Source organism: Danio aesculapii, chromosome 8 (assembly GCF_903798145.1).
Source record: "Danio aesculapii chromosome 8, fDanAes4.1, whole genome shotgun sequence".
In the NCBI taxonomy this organism is placed as follows: Eukaryota; Metazoa; Chordata; class Actinopteri; order Cypriniformes; family Danionidae; genus Danio; species Danio aesculapii.
Window position 1 is genome coordinate 5,350,893 of NC_079442.1, and position 25,707 is coordinate 5,376,599.

The 25,707-nt window shown below is 41.5% G+C and overlaps 1 protein-coding gene across 2 annotated transcripts in view; it reads left to right on the forward strand.

Annotated features, from left to right (window-relative positions):
- opn7d (opsin 7, group member d) overlaps positions 1 to 19,166 on the forward strand; it is a 114,342-nt gene extending 95,176 nt beyond the window's left edge. For both annotated transcript variants that reach the window (XM_056463060.1, XM_056463061.1), the window contains 4 exons: positions 699 to 826; positions 4,937 to 5,075; positions 9,363 to 9,558; positions 17,650 to 19,166. In XM_056463060.1, coding sequence (XP_056319035.1) covers positions 699 to 826; positions 4,937 to 5,075; positions 9,363 to 9,558; positions 17,650 to 18,147 — 961 coding nt within the window. In that variant the 3' untranslated portion in view covers positions 18,148 to 19,166. The remainder of the gene's footprint in view (positions 1 to 698; positions 827 to 4,936; positions 5,076 to 9,362; positions 9,559 to 17,649) is intronic.
- The last annotated feature ends 6,541 nt before the right edge of the window (positions 19,167 to 25,707 follow it).

The following is a 25,707-nucleotide window of genomic DNA, read 5'->3' on the forward strand; positions in this document are numbered from 1 at the left end:
CACACAACGAATTCTAAAATATGTGGCGCAACGATTTGGGACACTTCATGTTTCTGCCGCGCCACAGAGAGTGTCTGGTGTGCCGTGTCGCGGCTTCGAGCGACGCATCCGGTGCCTCAGTCAAAGTTAATTCAGCGTGCGTGGTTATTAGTTTCTGTGTACAAGCTCGGTACTTGAAACTAGCACACAGTTGGCTGTAAACTGTACAAAGACACAAATGATTTTGTACTCTCTGCTTGGTCTGTGTCCGAGTCGTATATGTACGACTGATTGCTGATCCTCTCACTCCAGCTCCTTCTCTCAGTCTGCCTGTCTGACTCTGTTGCAAACGCAGAGCGGGTGAGCTCATGGCTCCGCCTCCTTGTTATGTTGGGCGGGAAGCCGAAACTAATTTACATGTGAAGCAACACACCCATAAATCAGCGAACTGTGGACACGCCCCCAACATGACACTTTTTAACACATTATAATAAAAAAATCTGAATTGTGTTTTAAACTGAACCTAAACTGGCACACTCAGAACAACCATAATATTAATATTAAATCATAAAAAAGAGGTAAACTATGGGCCATTTAAAGGAACCAACAAAATAAACTGATACCAACATTTTTTTTTTTTTTTTTTGGCAAATGCATGAATCTGATATTTAAATGTAAATGCAGATTTGTCTCTCTCTGTCTCTGTCTGGTTTTCGCAGGTGGTTGTTTGGAGAGCTGACGTGCTTATGCTATGCTGTATGCGGCGTCCTCTTCGGATTATCCAGCCTGACAAACCTCACGGCTCTGTCGTCCGTCTGCTGCCTCAAAGTCTGCTTCCCAAACTACGGTAATCTTCCTTTGACACCATTCAAGTCAAGATGAGCTTTATTAATCATTCAGCTTCATTTGTGGACATACAGTGGAACGAAATGTCGTGTCTTGCAGGACCACGGTGCTACATAAATACACATAGTCGTAAATAAGAACATAACACTGGACAAAAGTGCTTATTTTTAAACCGAGCTGCAATGTAACTACTAACTCTTCCTAAACTATACGTACTTAACTATACATAACTTAAGACGGACTATACTAGTACTTTTACATACAATCCCATATCAGAAAAAGTTGGAACTATGCAAACTATGCAGTATGGAAAATGCAAATAAAAAAGAAATTAGTGATTTTTTTTTATTTATTTCGACTTGTATTTCATTGCAGACAATACAACAAACATTATGTTGTTCTTCCTAATCATTTTTATTGTTTGTTTGTTTGTTTTTTCAAAATAAACACATATTAAACACATAGTTCTGGCAACACTTTTCAAAAAAAAGTTGGATCAGTAAAGCATTTACCACTTTGTAATGTTGCCATTCCTTTTCATAACACTTAAAAGACATTTTGGGACAGAAGACACCAAGTGATGAAGTGTTTCAAGTGTAATTTTGTCCCATCCTTCCTGCAAATAAGTCTTAAGGTGATAAACAGTACGGTGTCTTCGTTGTCGCTTTTTGTGTTTCAAAATCCGCCACACATTCTCTATTGGTGACAGGTCTGGACTACAGACAGGCCATTCAAATAACTTTCTCTGCAGCCAGGACTTTGAAATGCACCATAAGCTCATTCTGAAAACGTAGCCCTATATACATATCTGGAGATCATGAATTATGCAGTCAGAGCTACGTATGTCTGCATTTCGCCTTTAAAATGAACGCTACGAGGCAGAATGTCGCTGTTCCTTTTCTCGCTTACCCGCTGACCGCTCCGTATGGACGGCATTTTCGCTGTCACCAGTTTGTCCAGTAGCTCGCCATGTACGTCAACGGACTTGAGACGCAGAGAGGAGTTGACCACAATGACGGGGTTTGAGTCTGTTGAAAAACGGTTCCAGAAAGCAGGTAAGGCAAAAACAAAAGCCAAAAAATTTCATTAAAAAGTAAATAACAGCGTGAGAATGTGGTAAAATCTGAAAACGTGGTAAAAATTAGGCGAGGGCTTTTCTTGATTTTGTTTTTCTAAACACTGCGGTTGGTTTAGGGAAGTGGGTGGGCGGGTCAATCTGTGCTTTTTAAAACCCTATTGGTTGGGTTTAGGGAAGAGGGTGGGTGGGGGTATCATTCAGTTGCTTACTCAGTAAATCAGTCAGTCAACAAATGACATTTCAGATCTGAAAAGGCATACACAGCGACCTCTGGTGGATTCGCAGAAACAAAAACTGCAAAAAACATAGCTCCTGGACCGTATCTTGCTTTTTCCAGATATGTATAGAAGTACGTTATCAGAATGAGCCTGGGTTGTTGAAATGTATGCAGAAAGTGGTTTTGTGCAGACTATTCAAGTACTTTTACACAAGATTTTGTGCAAAGGAGTTATTAAGGTTGACGAAAACATTTAAAAACAATTAAATTCAATTCAGGTTTATTTGTATAGCACTTTTCACCATAATTAGTGTTTCAAAGCAGCTTTACAAAAGTTTCACATTATTGCCTAACAAAAAAGTTGAGGTTATTTGTAACCATAACTTTAATTAACTAGTAACCAATAGCTTTTAACAGTTAAAGTTATTATTTCTAAACAGCAAGATGAAGTATATAATATATGTTGCATATGGAAAGAGAATGTTTCTACAGGTGGTTTGTCAGGCCCACTCACATGTGTGAGGCACACGCAGAAATGCATTTTTTTATATGTGATTATAAGAAGGTGTCTGGTGCAAAATGTGCACACCATTCTCTCCAGAATGCATTTCTCTTTCTCTCTGACCTTCCTACATATCTTAATTGAGAATTAGATTCATGTGCACGCGTTTCCTCTGTGCCGCTGCGATGCAACCCAAAGCCAAAATTCATTATCTTATTCCTTTCTGTGTGTTTATATGATATTTCACTGATGCCTGCTGTTTGTTTGGCTTTCATACTCTCACGTATTGACGGGAGCAGTTGGGCTCATTAGAGTTTTTGTCAGGCCGTACGGGTTTCGACTTTTGATTGACTATTGAAAAGATGAAGGGGTGTGTGGGGGAGAGGAGATAATTCAGATGGGGCAGTTTATCAGTGTGTGTGGGTGAGCTTGAGAGCAGAGATTAAGATGGCAAGGTGGACAGCAGGGAAACAGATAGAGAACGTAGGTGGAAGAGGAGAAAACGCCTTTGGGATGCAGGTAATGTCATAAATTAGAGGGCAGATAAGATGTGGTTCTTTAAGGGGCCGATCACACCGTATGCACTTTGTGTTCTGAGTTCAAGAGTTCACACTTAGCTTATGATTGATAATAAAGCTTGTATGGCATACAGTTCCCAGGATCTCAAAGAACTCCCCCGACTTGTTAATCTGCTCATCACAGATTATAGGGATAGTTATATATAGCTATACTGCTTATTAAGAGCTCATCTATAGTGCCAATTTGGTATGGTCAAATTACTTATATTGTGTGAACTGTTGGAGGAACCCAGGGGAACTACTTTCTTCCGCCATTCATTCACATCTGCAGCTGACCATAAGAACAGCAGAAAGCGTTGCTACTTCCCCAACGTCACTTTAGAGCTAGTATTTGAATGATTCTCTAGCGTAATGTCTAAAATAATGACAAAACAGCTGATTTTGCTGACATTTTAAGATTTTAAGGTCGAACGACATGGAATTCCATCAGAGGTTTCCCAGTATTTCTCTGTTGCAATCGGGAGATCACAATAATTGACCCCAAGAAAGCCAAAGCAAAGCAAACACTAACTGATTACTGTTGTATAAATACAGCACTACAACATACAAAAGAGAGAGATTGATTCAGAGTGTCACTTACCTGTTTTATAATGATTTGATCAGCTGGAGTTTGAAATACAAAAAAAAAAGGACTTATGGCGGTCTCTGTCATCCATCTTGTGGCGCAACTGTCTTTGCTCTGCTCAGTATGACAGGCTGATGGCCGCCGATCTCTGAAATGATAAATATTTAAAATAGGCACTACCCTTATAAATAAACAATCTAAACAACTACATTCTCGCATAAAAGAGCCTCAAAAGTACATTATGTTGTCCAACAGCTGCAATATTTGTCAAACCGTAGTGAGTTTATTGATCTGCTGTCAGTGTATGTGGGTGGAGTAATACACAAGGGTGAAGAGGCTGTACAAGTGCTGTTATTGCAAAATATTGCACTGCTAGCAGCCAATCAGATTCAAGAACCAGACAGAACTATTATATATTGTAACTCGGGGAGTGACACAGACAACTGAGGTTTAGGATGCACGTGCAGGTTTATTCAAAGTCAGGGAGGCAATGGTCAACACGTGCAAACAGATGTATAAAGGCAGTCCAGAATCGTAGTCAAACACAGGCTAGAGGTCGGTAGACAGGCGGCAGACAAGGAGAAAGGGAAACCAGGCAAAGATCAGAAACACGGAGGAACAAGACTAATTAACGTTGTAATGTCACTTTACAGAAAACAAGACTCGGCAATGGAAATGAGAGCGTGTGCTGTTTAAGTAGTGTCTGTAATCAGTCTTTGACAATGCTCAGGTGGTGCGAGTGTAATCAGAAGAGACTTGGAGCAGGTGTGAGTATGTGTGTGCCATGACTGAATATGTAGTCCATTAATGGAGGAATTGTAGTCCATGTGTGTTTGTGTGTGAGATCCAGCCATCTGGGAGTTATGATCGCTGATGGTCGTGACATATATAATATATAAAAATTACTAAACAAGGGGGCTAATAATTCAGGGGGGCTAATAATTCTGACTTCAGCTGTATATAATTTATTTGTTTTTTATATATTGATCATTTATATAATGTTTTTCTTTTTTGTTAGTTTGTAGAAATTTGTAATTTGTAGAAAATCTATTTAAGTAAATATATATTTAGTAAATGTATTTTAGCCAATACATTTTTAAAAAATTGGCCTCTTTTTATATGATTAAAAACATTGTTTTGCCAAATAACTGTGTTTGTTCTCTTTTCTTAGGTAACAAATTCTCCTACTCTCATGCCTGTCTGATGATAGTAGGGGTTTGGTGTTATGCCATGGTGTTTGCTGTGGGTCCCTTGGCAAACTGGGGCCACTATGGCCCTGAACCCTATGGGACAGCATGCTGCATAGACTGGTAAGTACCTGATACAATGTAAATGGAAATACTAAAGGATTCTTAGAAAGTCAGTCACACCAATATCCCTACCCCCACACACCAAAAAAAATAATCCGCCTAAAGGTGATGCTTGCAATTTATATGCCATTAGCAGCATCGCCACCTGCTGCCACAAAGCAGGGTAGTCTGTATGATTGCCTGGGCTAGTTGTTGCGATTCCTATATCTAGCTCTATTGGATGCTAGATTTGTTTTGCCTGTTTTTTCATCTGCCATTGGAAAATTGTTAATGTGATCCCAGTGACAGTTTTGTGTCAAGAAGCTGCATTGCACCGTCACTCTTTGGAAACAAATGACTTATTTATAGTTGCAAATTGAATAAGGATTGAACAAAGTATTTTAGCATCAAAACATGATATGCTTCTTAAAGTAATCTAGTGCATTGGAGGTTCTATTGAACTCACATGGCTTCACTTTTATTCGAAATGATTACATTATTTATAAATGCATTTTTATATCTTTCTCCATTTGTTTATAGGATAGTGCAGACAGGAGAATTAGACAGCGTCTTATTTGTCTTCAATAATTCTGTGATACGGTCAGGTGGCTGAGTGACACCGAATACATCTGGGTGGCAAAAACAAACTAGGTTTCCATCAACCTGTGTTAATGCGCATTTAGAAACATTGCATGAGAAACGAGTGATGGATATATACAATTTAAAAAACAACCCCTTAAGGGAACACTCCACTTTTTTGAAACTCCCCCATTTTACAACTCCCCTAAATTAAACAGATCCATTTGGAATTTGTTCAGCTGATCTAGACTCACTGAACACACATGCACATGCAAGACTCATCTGGAGTTTGTGACACGCTCAGTAACCCACGTTCAGCAAACGTACATTAGATTGTACATGTACAACCCCAAATCAGAAAAGGTTGGGATAGTATGGAAAACGCAAATAAAAAAGAAAGATTTCCAGATTTACTTTGACTTGTATTTCATTGCAGATGATATGAATACAAAATATTTCATGTTTTGTCAGGTCTACTTTATTTTATTTGTAAATATACATCCTTTCCTGTCATTCAGACCTGCAACACATTCCAAAAAACATTGGGACAGGAGCAGTTTAGGGCAGTAATCGGGTAAATTGGTTAAACAATGATGTGATGGGAAACAGGTGATGTCAACAGGTGATTGTAATTATGATTTGGTATAAAAGCAGCATCCAAGAAAGGTCTAGTCCTTTAGGAGCAAAGATGGGCTGAGGATCGCCAGTTTGCCAACAAATACATGAGAAAATGATTTAAATGTTTAAAAACAATGTTCCTTAAAGAAAGATAGGATGACATTTGGATATTTCACCTTTAACAGTGCAAAACATCATTAAAAGTTTCAAGGAATCTGGAGGAATTTCAGTGCGTAAAGGAGAAAGGAGAAAGCCTAAGCTGAACTATCGTGATCTCTGATCCCTCAGACGGCACTGCATCAAGAATCCTCCATCTATAAGCGATATCACCACATGGGTTCAGGACTACTTTGACAAAAACCTTTGTCAAATACCACAAAACGTAGTTACATCCACAAATGCCACTTAAAACTGTACTGTGCCAAAAGGAAGCCCTATGTTAACAGTGTCCAGAAGCGCCGTTGACTTCTCTGTACTCGGAGGCATCTGGTATGGACCATCACACAATGGAAACGTGTACTGTGGTCAGATGAATCAGTATTTCGGGTATTTTTTTTTTGGGAGAACTGAACGCCATGTGCTCTGAACCAAAGAAGAAAAGATCATTCAGACTGATCATGCAACAAGTCCAAAAGCCAGGATCTGTCATGAACAAGGGCCATTGGCGAAGATAACTTGCACTTCTGTGATGGCACCATTAATGCTGAAAAGCACATGGAGATTTTGGAGCACAATATGCTGTCCTCTTTCAGGGTCGCCAATGCATTTTAACAAGACAATGCAAAACCACCTTCTGCACACATTACAAAGTGCTGGCTGTGGAGGAAGAGGATACAGATACTTGACTGGCCTGCCTGCAGTCCCGACCTGTCTCCAGACCATTTTGAAGCGCAAAATGCAACAACGAAGACCCAGTACTGTTGCTCACCTTAAACCTTGTTTGCAGGAAGAATGGGACAAATTGAAACACTTCATCACTTGATGTCTTCAGTCCCTAAACGTCTTTTAAGTGTTGTGAAAAGGAATGGCAACATTACAAAGTGGTAAATGCTTTACTGTCTTAACTTTTTTTTAAAGTTGCTAGAACCAAAAATGGAATATGCGTTTATGTTGAAAAAAATAACACAATGAAAATCACGAGGAACACATTAAATACTGTTTGTTGTATTGTCTGCAATGAAATACAAGTCAAAGTAAATTTGGAAATCACTACTTTTTTTGTGTGTGTGTTTTCCACATTGTCCTGACTTTTTCTGATTTGGCATTGCAGCAGACTTGTAGTGGCTTTTATTCAACGTGACTTACACCCAAGAACACACACCCGGGAGCAATTGGGGGTTTGGTGCCTTGCTCAAGGTAATCAAGGGGTATTGAGGTGGATTTTAAGTGGTAGCAAGTAGGGTTGTCGCGATACCATTATCTAATCTTACATTTCTATACCAGCTAAAGTATCACGATACCAAGTAATATTGCGATACTGTAATTCATAACTCAAATTATAAGGAAAATTGTCAGAAATACACAATTTTATGTTATAATAGGCCTACTTGAATTTAATTCATAAATCCAATAAAGGCCAAAAAGTATTATTTGCACCTCACTTCACCTAAAATTTATTAATTCTTTTTGTTTATTTGTAGATAACTGACCAACAGAAATACATTAAAATAAAGAAGCAAATTATACCAAATGAAATTTCATACAAAAGAGCATTTATTTCAACAAAATTAGGCTATAGGAAGTGGTCAAAAATTATTTCAATGTTTCCCTATTTTGGGGTTTTCATCTATTGTTTTCTTTCAGTCTTATCAGGTATAACAATCCAAAGTAATTCAAAATTTTAACTTTGTGAGTTGTTCTTTTAAAGAGACAGTCACTGTTGTTTTAGCTAATAAATCAAATTGACAGGAACACAAATGAACCGATTCAGATGTGCGTTCGAACTGAAGTGTTAGAAAATGTGCAATAGGCCAGTGTTTCCCAACCCTGTTCCTGGAGGCACACCAACAGTACATATTTTGGATGTCTCCCTTTTCTGACCCATTAACTTCAGGTGTTGGAGTCTCTTCTGATGTTATGATAAGTTGATTCAGGTTTGTTTGATTAGGGAGAGGTTGAAAATGTGTACTGTTGGTGTGCCTTCAGGAACAGGGTTGGGAAACACTGCAATATGCTACCATAAAAGGTGCAAATTCTCCACAGTTTTGTATTAATATAAAATGGTCTATTGTTCCACAAACGTGTGAGCATTTTAGATACTTTTCCACATGCAACATTATTTATTATATAAACTATTAATGATGATACAACCATTTGCAAACTACAGTGGCACCGCCAGTATTTTGGAGCCATAGTATCGCGATACCTCCATAGTACCGGTAAACCGTGCAACCCTAGTAGCAAGTGGTATTGAGGTGGTGTTGTGGTGGATATTTACTCTGCATGTTTGCAGCTGGAAGATTAATTGGTGGTTCATTATGCTGTGGTACCCTGATTAACAGGGAGTGAGTAAGTAAGGCACTCCTTGTTTCTGATATTTACTTCATTGAATAAAAATAAGTCAAATCTAGAATTCAGGTAGGAGAATGGTTTGTAATCGCACTGCGTTGTTTCAGGATTACGTGGAAACACAACTGGAACCATACCGCACTGTCCTTAGAATGGTTTGGCCATGATAGTGGAAAAGCGGCTTTAGTTCCAAAACACAGAGGCTTTTTATTTTAGGCCTGGACTGTGGAAATCAATTCGTTGGCCATTTTTGTAACACAGCATGACAAGACAGACAATGGATTCCTTCCTTCAGCCTCTGGATTATGGTTTCAGATGATCTGCTCACCTTAAAAGATACACAAGAGTCCTCAAAACAGCTTGTCACATGAAGTGCTGCTTTATCATGTTAAATGTTTGGCTAAAAAGAATCTTTTGCAGCTGTTTTCTTTTCTCTAGTAAGGTATCTAACAAAAAGAAGAATCACCAAAGGATTTCAGTCTTGTTTTATAAATCTTGCAGCTATGATAGTGATTAGTAATTTCAGCCAGAGGCAATTAACAGTACGGGCCTAGCAACTCTTCATCAAGAGCTCAAATGTTGTGCCTTTTGTTTTTCTTTCAGGTACGCACCAGGCCAGGATGCTCTGTCCATGTCCTACATTATCTGTCTGTTTCTCCTCTGCTATGCCCTGCCACTTGGAATCATCCTCCTCTCCTACATCCTGATCCTGATCACAGTCCGAGGGTCCCGGCAGGCAGTACAGCAACATGTGTCACCACAGACCAAGACTACAAATGCACACATCCTCATTGTGAAGGTAAATCATCACACTTGGTTTTAAGGGATCTGAGTGTAATGACATGCAGGCTCATTGAAAAGAGTGGGGTGGTATGTGAGGGCGGGTTAGTGTTGGGGTGGCGGAGTGTGTTTGTCTGAATAGCTCAGTTGAGAACCAGGTTGGTAACTGTACTGTGGTGTTAGTAACTGTACTATGGACCGGATTTCGGGCAGCCGCTATGATCGGATACTATACCATACGACCCGGGGGAGGTACAGACTGTAACAAAAAGCTGCTGGGGGGTTGGGGTGGTGAAATTATGTGAGTTTTTCAGCAGAAATAACAAAGCAGGAGATGGGTCTGAAATACAGGAGACTCCCAGGAAAAACTTGAGTGTTGGCAGGTATGACTATATTGAACAATAAATACTATAAGGAATACTACAGTACTAATAGTAAATAGTGTTTTTAACCATATTGTACCATATTTATTATAGTATTCACAATACTTTGTTAATAAATGCTACAACATACAGTACAGGGGTGGACTGGCCCTAGGGAGCACCAGGTCAATTTGGCCTGCCACCCTGAATTTTTCCTGAACCCCCCTCCTACATCCTCCAACTTCCAATCCGCTCATTACTGACCGATCGCTCCACGTCTGCTCTTCACTTACCAATCCGCCATACATTTGCGCCACCAGTTGACTGCTTACCTCCGTGTGGATGGATTTTTCGCTGTTACCAGTTTGCCCAGTGGCTTGCCACGTATGTTGGCGGACTTGAGACAAAAAGAGAAGTTGACCATGACGACGAGATTCAAGTCCAGCAAAGAACGGTTCGAGAAAGCAGGTAAAAAAAAACAAAAGCCAACAAATAAAATAAACAAGTAAATAACAGGGTGATAACGTGGTAAGATCTGAAAAAGAGGTCAAAATCAGGCTGCTGCGAGGCCTTTTCTTTTTCTGGATTGCTTTTAAAAACACTGTCAGTTGGGTTTAGAGAAGCGGGTGTGCGGATTAACCGGTGCTTTTGAAAACACTATCGGCTGGGTTTAGGGAAAGGGGTCGAGCCTGATTTATACTTTCACTTAGCGCCACGTCGCGGACCTCCGCTGACTTCAATAGCATCTGGATGCAGCCTTTATGATGCAAGCTGAGATAGGTGAGCGCATTAAAAAGCATTGGATGCAGCTCAGATTGCACTGCACCAGGTGTGCATCCAGACCCCTCTCGCTGACCTTGCGCGCACCTCACGAAACGGACGAGGCTTTTATACTTGACGCATTCGCCGTTGTGATATTCTTTAAAACTACAGGGGATGGTTAAAAGAAACTGACCGTAAAATAAAACAGTTGAACAAAGAAGTATGATGTTTCCGGATCTACGTCATTAAATTAATATTATTTTATAGAAGATTTTAAAACAAATTTATTTTTATTATTCATTCATTTATTCATTTTCTTTTCAGCTTAGTCCCTTTATCCCTTTAATTAGGGGTTGCCACAGCAGAAAGAACCGCCAACTTATCCAGCATATGTTTTACGCAGCGGATGCCCTTCCAGCTGCAACCCATCACTGGGAAATATTTTTATTATTTTTATAAATTATTTTAATGATTATAAGGATTTTTATAACCATTCAAGATATTTTAAATCAAATGTTGATGCATCACTTGCTTTTGTTCATATCTCGGACAGTTTATTAAAATATTATTGACAACAGAACATGGGTTGCTCTACAAATATATTTTTTATCATGGCAAGAATAAAAGCAAAAAAAGTACATTTACTAAAATATAGTGATGTTTTTATTTTAGATTTAGCCCGCTCCACAATTCACACAATACTGTCTGGCTAGTTATGCCCTTTACTTATGCTAAAAAGTCAATTGTGGTCCAACATTCCTGACCATTATCACCAATAAAGCCTAGAAAAACAGGGCATCAGAATATTGTAAATATAGGTTCAAATATTCCTTTCCAGTTATCAAAGAAATAATTTGGTTCTTAATTATAGTTTTGTAACTATTAAATTGTTTTAAATTCAAAATTGTAATATTTACAGTTGAAGTCAGAATTATTAAACAGACCCACTGTTTATTTTTTTCCCCAATTTCTCTTTAACAGGGAGAAGATTTTTTCAGCACATTTCTAAACATAATAGTTTTAATAACTCATTTCTAATAGCTGATTTATTTTATCTTTGCCATGATGAGAGTAAATAATTGTCATGGATTGGTCAGGCTCTCACGACCCCCACTCACGAAGATCACCATCACCTGACTTCTAATGAGCACACAGCTGCATCACATTCACGAGCACCAGATAAAAGCACAGCACTCCAGTCGCTCATTGTCCGGGCTCGTCTCGACGAAAGCGGACAACTGAGCGACCACTCAGCGTAGTCATCCTCAGCTAAAACAAACGATTTACTTACCTGTTCTCTTTGTATTCCTCCTAGTCTTCCTGGTCCTCCCGAATCGTCCTGTCTTCCAGTCCTTCCAAGTCTGTGTCATCCTCTGTCAGCTGTATCTGGTGTGTGCTGTCCATCCTCGTGTATTCCTGTTACCCAGCCACGGAGGAAAAGACCCCAACATCATTCCTGATCCTCCTGGCTATCCTTCATGTGCTCCTTGTTGTCATTTAATAAACACCCTAACGTTTCCTTACCTCTGTCTCCTGTCCGCTTCATAACAGAAGCCCGGACCCATAACGACGACAACATGAGCACCCCCGATCACCTTCAAGAGCTGGTGGACCAGTTGAAGCGGATTCTACAGCCACCAGCTCCACTTTCCAACGCACCACCAGCACCGAGCACTTCCGCCTCCACAGTTTCTTCTTCGGCCCTTCCTTCCAGTCCCATGGCCCGACCAGCGCCCTACTCAGGCGGAGCGGGGGAGTGCAATGGTTTTCTGTTACAATGTTCCCTCATATTCGAAATGCAACCTTCTCTATATCCCACAGATAAGTCGAAGATCGCCTACATCGTATCTCTACTCTCTGGACCTGCACTTAAATGGGCTGAGACGATCTGGAACCAAGCCGGGCCGGTCATGAATTCCATCACTACCTTCACGGAGTATTTCAAAGAGGTGTTTGGACGTTCTGATGGGGAAGTAGCCGCTGGAGAGCAGCTGTATCATCTAAAGCAAGGTACTCTATCTACACAGGAATATGCTCTCCGGTTTCGCACTCTAGCAGCTGCAAGTGGATGGAATGAGAGATCGTTGTTGACCACGTACCGGCTCGGCTTGGAACCCACTCTCCGAATCCAACTGGCCACATTAGATGATACAATGGGTCTGGAGAGATTCATCCAACATTCTCTCCGATGTTCCGATCGTCTCCGTTCCTATCAACAGGACACCATCACCCCCTCGTCTGCACTCCTCCAATCGCCTGAGTCAACAGCCTCTCCAGAACCAGAACCCATGATAATAGAGTCTGGAAGACTGACATCAGCGGAACGACAGAGGAGGCTGACCCGGGGTCTGTGTCTATACTGCGGTGTCAGTGGACACACCCGTATGGAGTGTCCCCTTCGTCCCATTCGGACTTCAGTGAGTGTATTCAGTACGAATATTGAACAATGTAAACCACTTACTACCACCGTACAAATAACTACTGCCTCTATTTCTCTCCTTGTCACAGCCCTCATCGACTCCGGGTCAGCAGGGAACTTCATCTCCCAATCCCTCTGTCGTCAACTCCACCTCCGTACTGAGGCGTCCTCGCATATATACCAGATACAACCGATAACCCAGTGCACTCGATCTTCGACCCGTATCCATCGACAATGCGAAGACATCCTTCTTCAAGTGGGGTTGTTACATCAAGAGAGGATTCAATTTCTGGTTCTGGAGGGTGCAAATATGGACATCATTCTAGGGCGCCCGTGGCTGGTGAAGCACGATCCCATCATCTCTTGGGGCACAGGAGAGATAAAGAAATGGGGATCTGGATGTACACCTGCCTGTTTTCCAAATCTCCCTCTTCAAGGTCGGAACCCCATTTCTTTGTTTGCAACATCGGTCGAGAGCCCTCCTGAGAAGCAGTCTATCCACATTCCTAAGGAGTACAGCTCCTTTCATGATGTCTTCTGCCCCAAGAGAGCTTCCCAGCTACCGCCGCATCGGCCATGGGACTGCGCGATCGACCTAGTTCCAGATGCCCAGTTGCCAAGAGGTAGGATCTACCCGCTCTCGCTTCCAGAGAATCAGGCAATGGAAGATTACATAAGGGAGGCTCTGAGTCAGGGGTACATACGTCACTCAAAATCACCAGCCGCCTCAAGCTTCTTCTTTGTGGCCAAGAAGGACGGAGGGCTGCGTCCATGCATCGACTACAGGGTCCTAAATAACGGTACAGTAAAATACCGATATCCCCTTCCTCTGGTACCAGCCGCTTTGGAACAGCTCCGAGAAGCTAAAGTCTTCACTAAATTGGACCTCCGCAGCGCGTATAATCTGATAAGAATACGTGAGGGGGACCAATGGAAGACAGCATTCGTGACCCCTACTGGCCACTATGAATATGAGGTCATGCCTTACGGTCTGGTCAACGCCCCCTCCGTATTCCAAAACTTCATTCATGAAGTCCTCCGGGAGTTTCTTCACCACTGTGTAATAGTGTACATAGATGACATCCTCATTTACTCCCGGAGTGAGGCCGAACATCGCCAACACGTTGCGGAGGTCCTACACACATTGAGAGAACATCACCTCTACCTCAAAGCGGAGAAATGCTCATTCCACCAGAAGTCGATTCATTTCTTGGGATACATCATTGACCAAACCGGTATACGTATGGATGGGAAGAAAATTGAGGCTGTTCTATCCTGGTCAGAACCCACTTCCATTAAGGAGCTCCAGAGGTTTCTTGGGTTTGCTAACTTTTATAGACGGTTTATCAAGGACTACAGCAGGATTACATCACCTCTCACTAATCTCCTCAAGGGTAAACCCAAAGGACTGGAGTGGACCAAAGAAGCAGCCGCAGCCTTCCGCCTTCTTAAGAAGGAGTTCACAAGGGCCCCACTCCTGACTCATCCTGACCCAAATCTTCCTTTCGTGGTGGAAGTGGACGCATCCACCACCGGCGTCGGGGCAGTATTATCTCAACATCATGATACACCGCCCCGACTGCATCCCTGTGCCTATTTCTCTCGGAAGTTGAGCCCGGCGGAGCAGAATTACAGCATAGGAGACAGGGAGCTTCTAGCAATCAAGCTAGCCTTGGAGGAGTGGCGTCACTGGTTGGAGGGAGCCAAACATCCGTTCCAGGTGATCACAGATCACAAAAACCTCCAATACATCAAAGAGGCCAAGAGACTATGTCCACGTCAAGCCAGATGGTCACTTTTCTTCTCACGTTTTGATTTCTCCATTTCCTATCGTCCAGGACCCAAGAATCTAAGAGCAGACGCTCTCTCTCGTTTACACGAGCATCACGATCATGAAGAACTCCCAACGAAGATTCTTCCCGAACACATCTCCATTTGTCCGATCACCTGGAACGCTCCTCCAGTCGTTGCCACTCCGGAAGCCCCTGCTCCGCCGGGATGCCCTCCTCATCGGCAGTTCATACCACCTGAACACCGGGTAGATCTGATCCACTCCTTACATACCTCGCTAGGCACTGGACATCCAGGGATCAACAATACTCTCTCGCTAGTATCCCAACGATTCTGGTGGCCAAACATGGCAAGGGATGTGAGGCAATATGTTCAGGGCTGTAAGGACTGTGCCCAATCCAAGAGCCCACGTCATCTACCCGCTGGAAAGCTCCATCCCTTGCCGATTCCGAACCGTCCCTGGTCACACCTAGGAGTGGACTTTATCACTGACCTCCCTTCGTCAGAAGGTAATACCTGTATTCTAGTCATAGTAGATAGATTCTCAAAGTTTGTCAAACTAATCCCTCTGAAAGGTCTTCCCACAGCCTTTGAAACTGCCGACAATATCTTTAATCAAGTCTTCAGGTCATTTGGTATTCCAGAAGATATTGTGTCGGACAGAGGTCCACAGTTCATCTCACGTCTATGGAAAGCCTTCTTCAAGCTCCTAGGTGTGGCCGTCAGCCTCTCTTCTGGATATCATCCCCAAACCAACGGGCAGACAGAGAGGAAGATTCAGGAGGTGGGACGGTTCCTGAGGACCTTCTGCAGTGGTCACCAGAACTCCTGGAGCCAGTATTTGGGCTGGGCAGAATATGCCCAAAATTCACTGCGGCAACCCTCCACCGGACTCACGCCATTCCAGTGCGTCCTGGGCTTCCAACCACCGCTCTTTCCCTGGGATGGCGAACCATCTGATGTCCCCGCAGTGGATCACTGGTTCCGGGAGAGCGAGAGAGTCTGGGACGAGGCTCATCAACATCTGCAGAGGGCAGTCCGTCGAAGCAAGGTAACCGCCGATAGGAGAAGGTCTGAAGAACCCAGATACACACCCGGACAAAAGGTGTGGCTATCCACCCGGGACATACGCATGCGACTGCCCTCTCGCAAGTTAAGTCCCCGATTTGTTGGTCCCTTCACCATCGTGGAACAGGTTAACCCCGTCACCTACAAACTACAATTACCCTCTCACTACCGTATTCACCCTACATTCCACGTATCACTCCTGAAACCCTATCACGATCCTGTTCTTCCCTCCACAGAGCCTGACCACGAAGAGGAACCCCCTCCTCCACTGCTCCTAGAAGAAGGAGCCGTCTACGCAGTGAAGGAGATCTTGCGTTCCCGACGTCGTGGTGGCCAGTTGGAGTACCTGGTGGACTGGGAAGGGTACGGCCCCGAAGAAAGGACATGGGTTCCCAGAGCTGATATTCTCGATCCTAGTCTCATGGTGGAGTTTCATGAGAGCCACCCTGAGTTCCCAGCGCCTAGAGGCAGAGGGAGACCACCACGGCGTCGGAGGTGTCGGCCCTCAGGAGCGGGCCCTGGGGAGGGGGGTACTGTCATGGATTGGTCAGGCTCTCACGACCCCCACTCACGAAGATCACCATCACCTGACTTCTAATGAGCACACAGCTGCATCACATTCACGAGCACCAGATAAAAGCACAGCACTCCAGTCGCTCATTGTCCGGGCTCGTCTCGACGAAAGCGGACAACTGAGCGACCACTCAGCGTAGTCATCCTCAGCTAAAACAAACGATTTACTTACCTGTTCTCTTTGTATTCCTCCTAGTCTTCCTGGTCCTCCCGAATCGTCCTGTCTTCCAGTCCTTCCAAGTCTGTGTCATCCTCTGTCAGCTGTATCTGGTGTGTGCTGTCCATCCTCGTGTATTCCTGTTACCCAGCCACGGAGGAAAAGACCCCAACATCATTCCTGATCCTCCTGGCTATCCTTCATGTGCTCCTTGTTGTCATTTAATAAACACCCTAACGTTTCCTTACCTCTGTCTCCTGTCCGCTTCATAACAATAATATTTGACTAGATATTTTTCAAGACTCTTCTATACAGCTTAAAGTGACATTTAAAGGCTTAATTAGGTTAATTAGTCAGGTTAGGGTAATTAGGCAAGTTATTTATAAAGATGGTTTGTTCTGTAGACTATCGAAAAAAATGAGCTTAAAGGGGCTAATAATATTGACCTTAAATGGCTTTTAAAAAATTAAAAACTGCTTTTATTCCAGCCGAAATAAAACAAATAAGACTTTCTCCAGAAGAAAAAATATTATCAAACATACTGTGAAAATTTCCTTGCTCTGTTAAACATCATTTGGGAAATATTTAAAAAAGAAAGCGAATCTCTGCAAACATGTTGATGACGTCACATTCGCCGCGCACACTCAAGCGAACTAGTGAACGCGTCAAGTATATACTAGGCTTTAGTCAGTCAGCAGTGGCCTCTGGTGGATTTATATGAGAAGAGCAGGCCCAAAAGGTACTCGAGAGAGAAATTTGACATCTGAAAAAGCGTACACAGCAGGCTCTGGCGGATTCGCTAAAAAACAAATACATAAAAAAAAACGTAGCTCCTTGAACGCATTTCGCTCTCTCCAGAAATGTATACAGGGCTACATATCCATAATGAGCATGAGTTGATAAACTCCAATGTGGGCTGTTTAAATCCCCCGCAGCATATTAAAATGTTCTCAAGAGCTATTTTCTGTTCTCTTACAGCTCTCGGTGGCAGTGTGCATCGGTTTTCTGACTGCCTGGAGCCCTTATGCGGTTGTGGCAATGTGGGCTGCGTTTGGAGAACCTGAAAATGTCCCACCAATGGCTTTTGCGTTAGCGGCTATATTTGCCAAATCCTCCACCATCTACAACCCTGTGGTCTACCTGGTATTCAAGCCCAACTTTCGCAAGTCTTTGAGCAGGGACACAGCTCAGATACGCAGACGGATATGTTCCAGCCCCTGCAAGGGAAGCCCTGTGCCTGGAGACAAGGATCTTCAACGGCAAACCTCTTTACGCTGCAACAAGGATGCTAGTAACTCAACGCGTCTCTCCAACGGCCTAGCAGACAGCCATGGGGCTTGTCTCCATTGCACCGAGACAGACCCTCATTGTCAACAGACCCCGACTCAAAGGACTGCCTGTGTGCTGGTCGGGACGTCCTACAGCGAGTTGACTGTGAGTCAGCTGCCAGAGAAGATGCAAGCTGACTTGTTGTGAAGGCCCTGCAGGCTTTCCCAGGACAAATGTGGGTAAACGATGGATGGGCAGTCTTAAAATGCAACTTCTGGCCACTAGAGATAAGCTTGACGTGTCGGAAACAGTCTGTGTCTGAAAACACTTCTGATACAGATGTCATGCATTTGGAATGACAAAATAGTTAAAGCCCCGCCTTTAAAAAGGTAACCGACCAATCTTTTTGTAGCAGTTGTTGTTGTCTGCCATTTAACCAGACTGGCTTGTGCTCTGAAATATGTTTAAAGAAGTCTGCCGTCACTGTGAAGAGAAAAAAGTCAACATTAAAAAGAGAATTAAACGTTTTGATAAACTGAGCGCTCTGAAAACACCTGGATTTGTTTTTTATTTTTGTTTTATTTTATTCGGGTTCCTATGGAACTTTCTGTTAGGCTTCTCTGAGCCAAGGGGGTCATTGTTGGGTTGATTGTTTAGCGTGGTCGAAAAACATTTGTATTCATTGACATTGGTGTCACAAGTTTTGGTCACACGTTACTGAAAGTCCACGTTAACTGAAAGTAGCTAAGACTTTGATTTTAGTATGTTGATGTACTTCCTTCTGAATATTGAGTAAGAAGGCGGGGCTTTCTTTCTGCGCCTCATTCGTTAAAAGCTGACTAATGGTAAGGGGGCGTGATTAAGAATATTCTGGCTGAAGCCGTCAAACTGACATCAACAGAGAAGGAAACACTCAAAACCCAGAAGCAAATGTAAGACTTTTATTGAACATTACCAAAACGTTTTTGTGGATTAAGTTGCACGGATGAATTGTTCATCTTAAAACTAACAATGTGGGCTAGCAAAATAAACATACATTTTGATTTCACACTGATTTTAATGTGAGAGTGTGTTGTCAAATGAACTCTTCCTCATTTTACAATAAGTTGCCAAAGAGTTGCACCTTAAAGGAGTCATTTGCCCAATAATCATGTATTACTCTCCCTCAGGACATCCAAGATCTAGGTTAATTTCCTTCTTCAGTAGAAAACTAAAGAGGATTTTAAGCTCACGGTCCATTCGTAAAACATTTTTTTAGTTCATTTAGGTATTTTGGATTTATCTTTTTACCCTTATAACAAAGTTTAGTTTTGCTTTGGACCAACCTAAAATTAAAAAAATTACTAATTTGTTAGAGCTAAATGTGTACATTTTCCTCAAATTACAGTTTTAACTTGGTTGAAACTGAAAAATTTAATTTAATATTAATCAAAAGATTTATTCTGCCCAAGAGGGAAAAAATTACATTCACTCAAAGTTGTTATAGACCACAAATTAATGAATTTACTTTAAAATCAAAGTAAAGTTATACTTTGGACTAAACTACAATGCTGCGTTCACGCCAGACGTGGATTAAGCATCAATCGCGAGTGATTTACATGTTAAGTCAATACAAAGGTGCGAATAGACATCCGATTCGGGCAAATGAGGTTGTGCGAATGAAGCGTCGCCAGTTGAGTATTTTGCGCGTATCGTGTGAAACGATTACGTTGAAGAATCTGAATTTCAGCAGACGTTCGCGCTGCATCAACCAATCATAAACTTGCTCTTGTGGGGGTGTGATTATGAAATGCCGCCTGTTGTTGGTGTCCCGATGGGAAATCTTCTGGCTGTCTCCAGACAACAGTTCATCAAACTGGGCTCGGTTCAGTCTGAAGCACCACTAAAAGCCTTCATCATCCAGGTTACGTTTCTGTAGGAGTTGATGAACTCACAGAGCTGGGTGCACCTCTGAAAGGATTTAGTAGACTCAGACAGAGCGCCGAACAAATTTAAGCTGTTTTTCATCCTTCCTAAAGCACATAAACACAACTACTCTCTCAATAAAATCCATTAGCCATTTAGCAACAAAACTAGAGTTACTGGGCAGACAGAAACCCTGCCCATGATGTGCTTCATGTGCTAATGAATCGAATTTGATGCACGAATGAAGTGAGTAAACTCAAAATGTTGTAAACTCATGTGTCTATGCACGAATAACTCAATTTATTTGCTAGTTCCGTGTCTGGTGTGAACGCAGCATTATAAATAAATACATAATAAAGTTAATCTATGATAAGATCTAAGGTAAACTGGTGATTTCAGTATGGGTATAAATGTAACACAAGGTGGTAATCAAACTTACATTAGAAATAAATCAAAACTAAAGAGAAGTACATTTGAAAAATCAAAATATGCATCTCAGCTCTCAGAACTACATGGAGTAAAACAAAAACAAAGACTGTGTTACAGGGAAGGGACACTGACAACAGGGAGTTGCGGATCCAAACGCAGGGTTTATTAGCAGGATGGTCAGGCAAGCAACAGTCAAACACAGGAGCAAACAGATACGGGCTATCCAGAGTCGTAGTCAAATAAACAGGTAGATGGTCAAAAAGGCAGGCAGCAGACAGGAATAAACAAACAAAACAAAGCAAACCAAGGTTCAAAAACACGCAAGGCAAGGCAAGGCAAAAAATCACGTCATCATGTCACACACAGTTAAACAAGACTCAGCAACGTGTGTGTTTGAGAGGTGTATATATAATCTGTGTAACTAGTCCTGAACAGCTTCAGCTGTGTCTGTTTGCAATCACGGGGATCTAGGCCAGGAGTCCATTCTTCGTAACTTAATTAAATGATCTAAGATGATTTGGCAAATCTTGGATCTTTTCATCTTTATAACTGATCTCTGGCTAATTTGGTTCTTCAAACAAGTACCCGAATCAGATTAAAATGTCTGGAAGAACTGATCTAAGATCGCTGCATGTGTTGTGAAGGACAGATCTATCAATCCTCGAAATCATGATCAGCAATGCAATGATTGGCTGACGGCAAAGCAGCGTAATGACATCATCTGATTAATATTCAATTATCCATGTGAGCAAAATTACATAAAATTAGCAGTAAACTGTTAAATATGATACGCAATAACTTGCCACATTTGTTGTGAGCTGCAGGCTTTACACTTTCATGTGTCAAGAGTATTCATCATGTATTTCAATGCATATCAACGTAGTTCTACATTTAGAGAAGATTTTCTTTATAGTAGCCTTGGCCTACTCAAGTTTTTTTAATCGGCATAAGGAATAAATTTGTATCAAAGAAGCATTTTGATATCATAAAGGTGTCTGCAACTTTTGCAACGCATCAAATCACCGTCATATTAGCGGTCACGTGCATGACTGCATAAATTATTATACTTTTTTTTTTAAAGTTGAATATTGTGCATATGAGTTTGTATCTAAAAAGTTCATATCAATAAATGTTCTCTTTGAACCAGCAGGTGGCAGTCTTTATACTTTTATTCCGGAGTGGAGATTGTATAAGTTTTATTAACATATATTTTTTTACTTTTTATATATAGTTAAAATGTTTATTTACTATTTTCCCAACTGTATACAACTACTGTAAGAAAATATCAGAATTCGGTATATACTTTTAGTATTACCTTTGCTCGAAATGACCCGATCTAATCCTGTTTATATGAAATGAGCCCGCTTCAGAGCAGGTTTGAGCTACCAGAACTGTTGCTATGACAACAAGTCTCAGATGAGTTTTGAAGAACTAAACGATCCTGGATCGTGTCAAATCGACAATATCCAAATCCAGCTAATTGAGTAATCCACGTACGAAGAACGGACCCCAGGTGTGTGAGTGGTGCATGACTGAATATGTAGTTCTTTTGCTGGCAGATTTGTAGTTCTTTAGCGATCTGCATGTTTACCAGATTTTTATCTGCACAGGCTGGATTGCTGGTGATTGTGACAGACAGTGTATTTACGCACAATCAAATGTGGTTATAATGGAAGTCAATTGAGCAATAACAGCCACCAACAGCAAATTAGGGAGAAAAAATGAAAACAATGCATCAAAGCCAGTGTTGTTATTAATCATGCACATGTCCAAGACTGATAAAAGGTTAAAAATTCCAGTCCACAATTACTTTTTATATTGAAAATACGTCATTTTGTGTGTTTTTTCACCAAATCAGTGACATAATTTGTGAACATTCCCAGGAATTTGTGTAATTTTCCAATCGATTTAATAGTTTCGATCAGGACTGAGGTTGATTAACAGATTGATGCCAAAAATTTTAGAAAAAAATATCTATCTGATGCATTTTTACAGCAGTTTAATTCAGTGGATGTTTTCGTCCCGAACATAGTCACCTCATAGTCAATTTGAACAGTGCACAAGAGTTAACATCCTGGTTATACAGTACAGATTATTATGGCTAAAATATACAAACCACATGGAACCCCTCCACAACAAACATATACCCACAAGAAAAAAAATGTACTCTCCTTGCTCTGAATGGGACTCAAGCTAGTGTTTCCGTCATGGATGTCGAGTGCACTAACAAGGACACTGAAGACTCTGGGCTCCAGTGCCAGTCACTTGAGGCCAGAGGAGCGAGGTTTACTCACACAGCCATCATTAGCTGGCCTGCATTAACATAGCATAGCACAGTACATAAGCATCCACAATAACAATGGCATCAGTTCAAGCTAGAAAATGGGTTTGCCTGAAGCTATGGATTACATCAGAAGAAAAATGTCACGTACTGTACATCCTGCATGGCCAGAGGGGGTTTTCAAGATAAAAGATTTAGTATTTGTGTTAATATTTTGTAAACTAAAAGAATATATATATATATATATATATATATATATATATATATATATATATATATATATATATATATATATATATATATATATATATATATATTTGATTACACTTGTGTCTTCCTTGCGCTGGTCGACAGTATCAACTGTAAGATATCTACTCACCGGCCACTTTATTAGGTACACCTGTCTAACTGCTTTAACTGCTTGTTAACGCAAATTTCTAATCAGCCAATCACATGGCAGCAAGTCAATGCATTTAGGCATGTAAACATGGTCAAGACGATCTGCTGCAGTTCAAACCGAGCATCAGAATGGGGAAGAAAGGGGATTTAAGTGACTTTGAACGTGGCGTGGTTGTTTTGACATTGAACCAGACGGGTTGGTCTAAGTATTTCAGAAACTGCTGATCTACTGGGAATTTCACGCACAACCATCTCTAGGGTTTACAGAGAATGGTCAGAAAAAGAGAAAATATCCACTTAGCGGCAGTTCTGTGGGTGCAAATGCCTTGTTGATGCCGGAGGTCAGAGGAGAATGGCCAGACTGGTTTGAGCTAATTGAAAGGCAACAGTAACTCAAAGGTCAGTCTATCTTTTGGTCATTGGATTTTCATCTTCGAAACAGATATTGAAAAACAAAAAACGAGCCGTTTTTTGATATTCGTTTTAAAATTAATCTGTTAATAATCTGTTTCTAAAATGAAAATCCAATGACCAAAAGATAAACTGACCCTCAAATAAGCACTCGCTAAAACCGAGATATGCAGAAGAGCACCTCTGAAAACACAACATGTCCAACCTTGAGGCAGATGAGCTACAGCAGCAGAAGACCACACCGGATGCCACTCCTGTCAGCTAAGAACAGGAAACTGGGGCTACAATTTGCACAGGCTCACCAAAATTGGACAATAGAAGATTGTAGAAACGTTGCTCTGAGTCTCCATTTCTGATCTGAGCGTACCACACAGACTGTTGCATGCCCAGAGTGAAGCATGGGGGTGGATCAGTGATGGTTTGGGCTGCAATACCATGGCATTTGCTAGACCCTGTCTTGGTTTTTTTTTCTGCATAACATTTCTGTACATACTCTGTTCATTGTATATACATTTTACTTGTTGTTTATTTCTTTAGTTTTAATTATTTCTTTAGTTTTAATTGCACTTAACAAGTTTACAATGATAATAGCAAGTTTTTAATGATTAATGAAGTAATTATAATGCTTTGTTTTGTTATTTCATCTTCAATTACAAGTAGCAGGGTATTTAAAGCTACTGTATGTTTCTGTCCGTTCACATCCTGTCCCTTTGTGCTCCCTGGTGGCTCAGTCACAAACTGCTGTTACAGCTAAAAACATATTCTTAATCCCTTAAGGCTGATTTATACTTCTGCTTCAAGCGCACGTAGCAGCCGGGGGGGTGGGGGGGATCCGTCCCCCTCACTTTTAGAGACAGACTATTTAGAAACAGGTGATTAATAATTATATGAAAGTATGATCTCATACAGCCATCCCCCCCACTTTTAAAATGTCCGCTACGCCCCTGCGCACGCGTATGCTCCGGCACGTCATTCGCGTGGTCGTATAGCCCTTGTCGTAGTCGTCACTGATTCACCTCTCAAAAAATGTAACTACATGTCGCATGACGCGTAGCCAAAGCTCTGTGATTGGTCGGCTTGGTAGCGCTGACGAATGTGGGCGTGACCGAGTGCCACGCAAACTCGTTGGAGCCAGTGTTTACAAGTCTCGAGTACCATGAAGGAGCTCCAGATGGAAACTTTTGTTTTGTGTTTACCTTGTGATTAAAGTTGTTGCACGTCCGCCGGTTCCCGCCTCTGAATGAGCGAATTTGAGCCACATCAAGGTAGTGTCCAGAAAAAACAAAACACCAACAAAGAAACTCAGAGGAACATAAACACCTCACTTCCAGCTAGTGTATCGGAGGTGTTATTGCAGAGCAACACAAACAGCATGCAGAAGTATAAGTGATGTTTTATAAACAAATTTCGGGAGGAGCACGCGCAGAAGTTTCAGTATCAAATACGTCATTGACAATTATTCTATTATCCAATCAGTTCTTGACCAAACCCCTATATATACCAAAGCTGTCTTACCTGCAGCATCTTACGACTTTAGCATCCCTCCACCACCCCGTCACCTCACCTCTTAAGCATTACTATCCCGGGGGGAGCGTTCTGGGGCCGGGCTAGATACTTCGCTCGAATCCCTATTCCTCTTTGTTTCCTGATAAGAGGAATAACTCGAGTTTGGGTGTCTTCCCCGAGCTCAGAGCCCTCTCCCCGGACAGCACGCCAAATACGCTTTATTCTGAAACTATTGCAAGTGTGAACTCGTGAAATGCACAGCCACGCACAAGGCAGGTGCAGTGGGTCACGCTGATCACTCGATGCAGAAGTATAAACTAGGCTGTAGTACCACGGCGGCACAACATGCGGCTGTAATAGTCGTTTTGAAGTGTCACCCACTGTATTATGGTAATGATGATAATTTCTTAAGAACTATGATCTTCAATAACAATTTTTGCTACAATAATTGCAGCCCTTTTTTAACCCATTAAAGCCCTCCATATTAATCAGTATTAATATTTTGATTGTAATTTGTTACAGCATTTGATATAAAAGACTGCTTTACAAAGGTTGACATTCCTATGGAAATCAATACTAGATGGGAAATTTCTGCCCTCGAATAAAAAAGTAAATCATCACCAAACATTTCTGTTGTTCATGAAGCTGTTTGACTGACATATTGTTCCCAATAGAGAAGAAAAGATTATGACGTGTTTTATTTTGTGGTGGCTTTAGGTGGCGTGTGACCAAAACCCACTAGATAAGTTTCTTGAGATATTTGAGAACCATAACATGAGTATTTGTTATGACCAAATCTATGCAAGATCATAAATGTTTTATTATATTATTGTAAA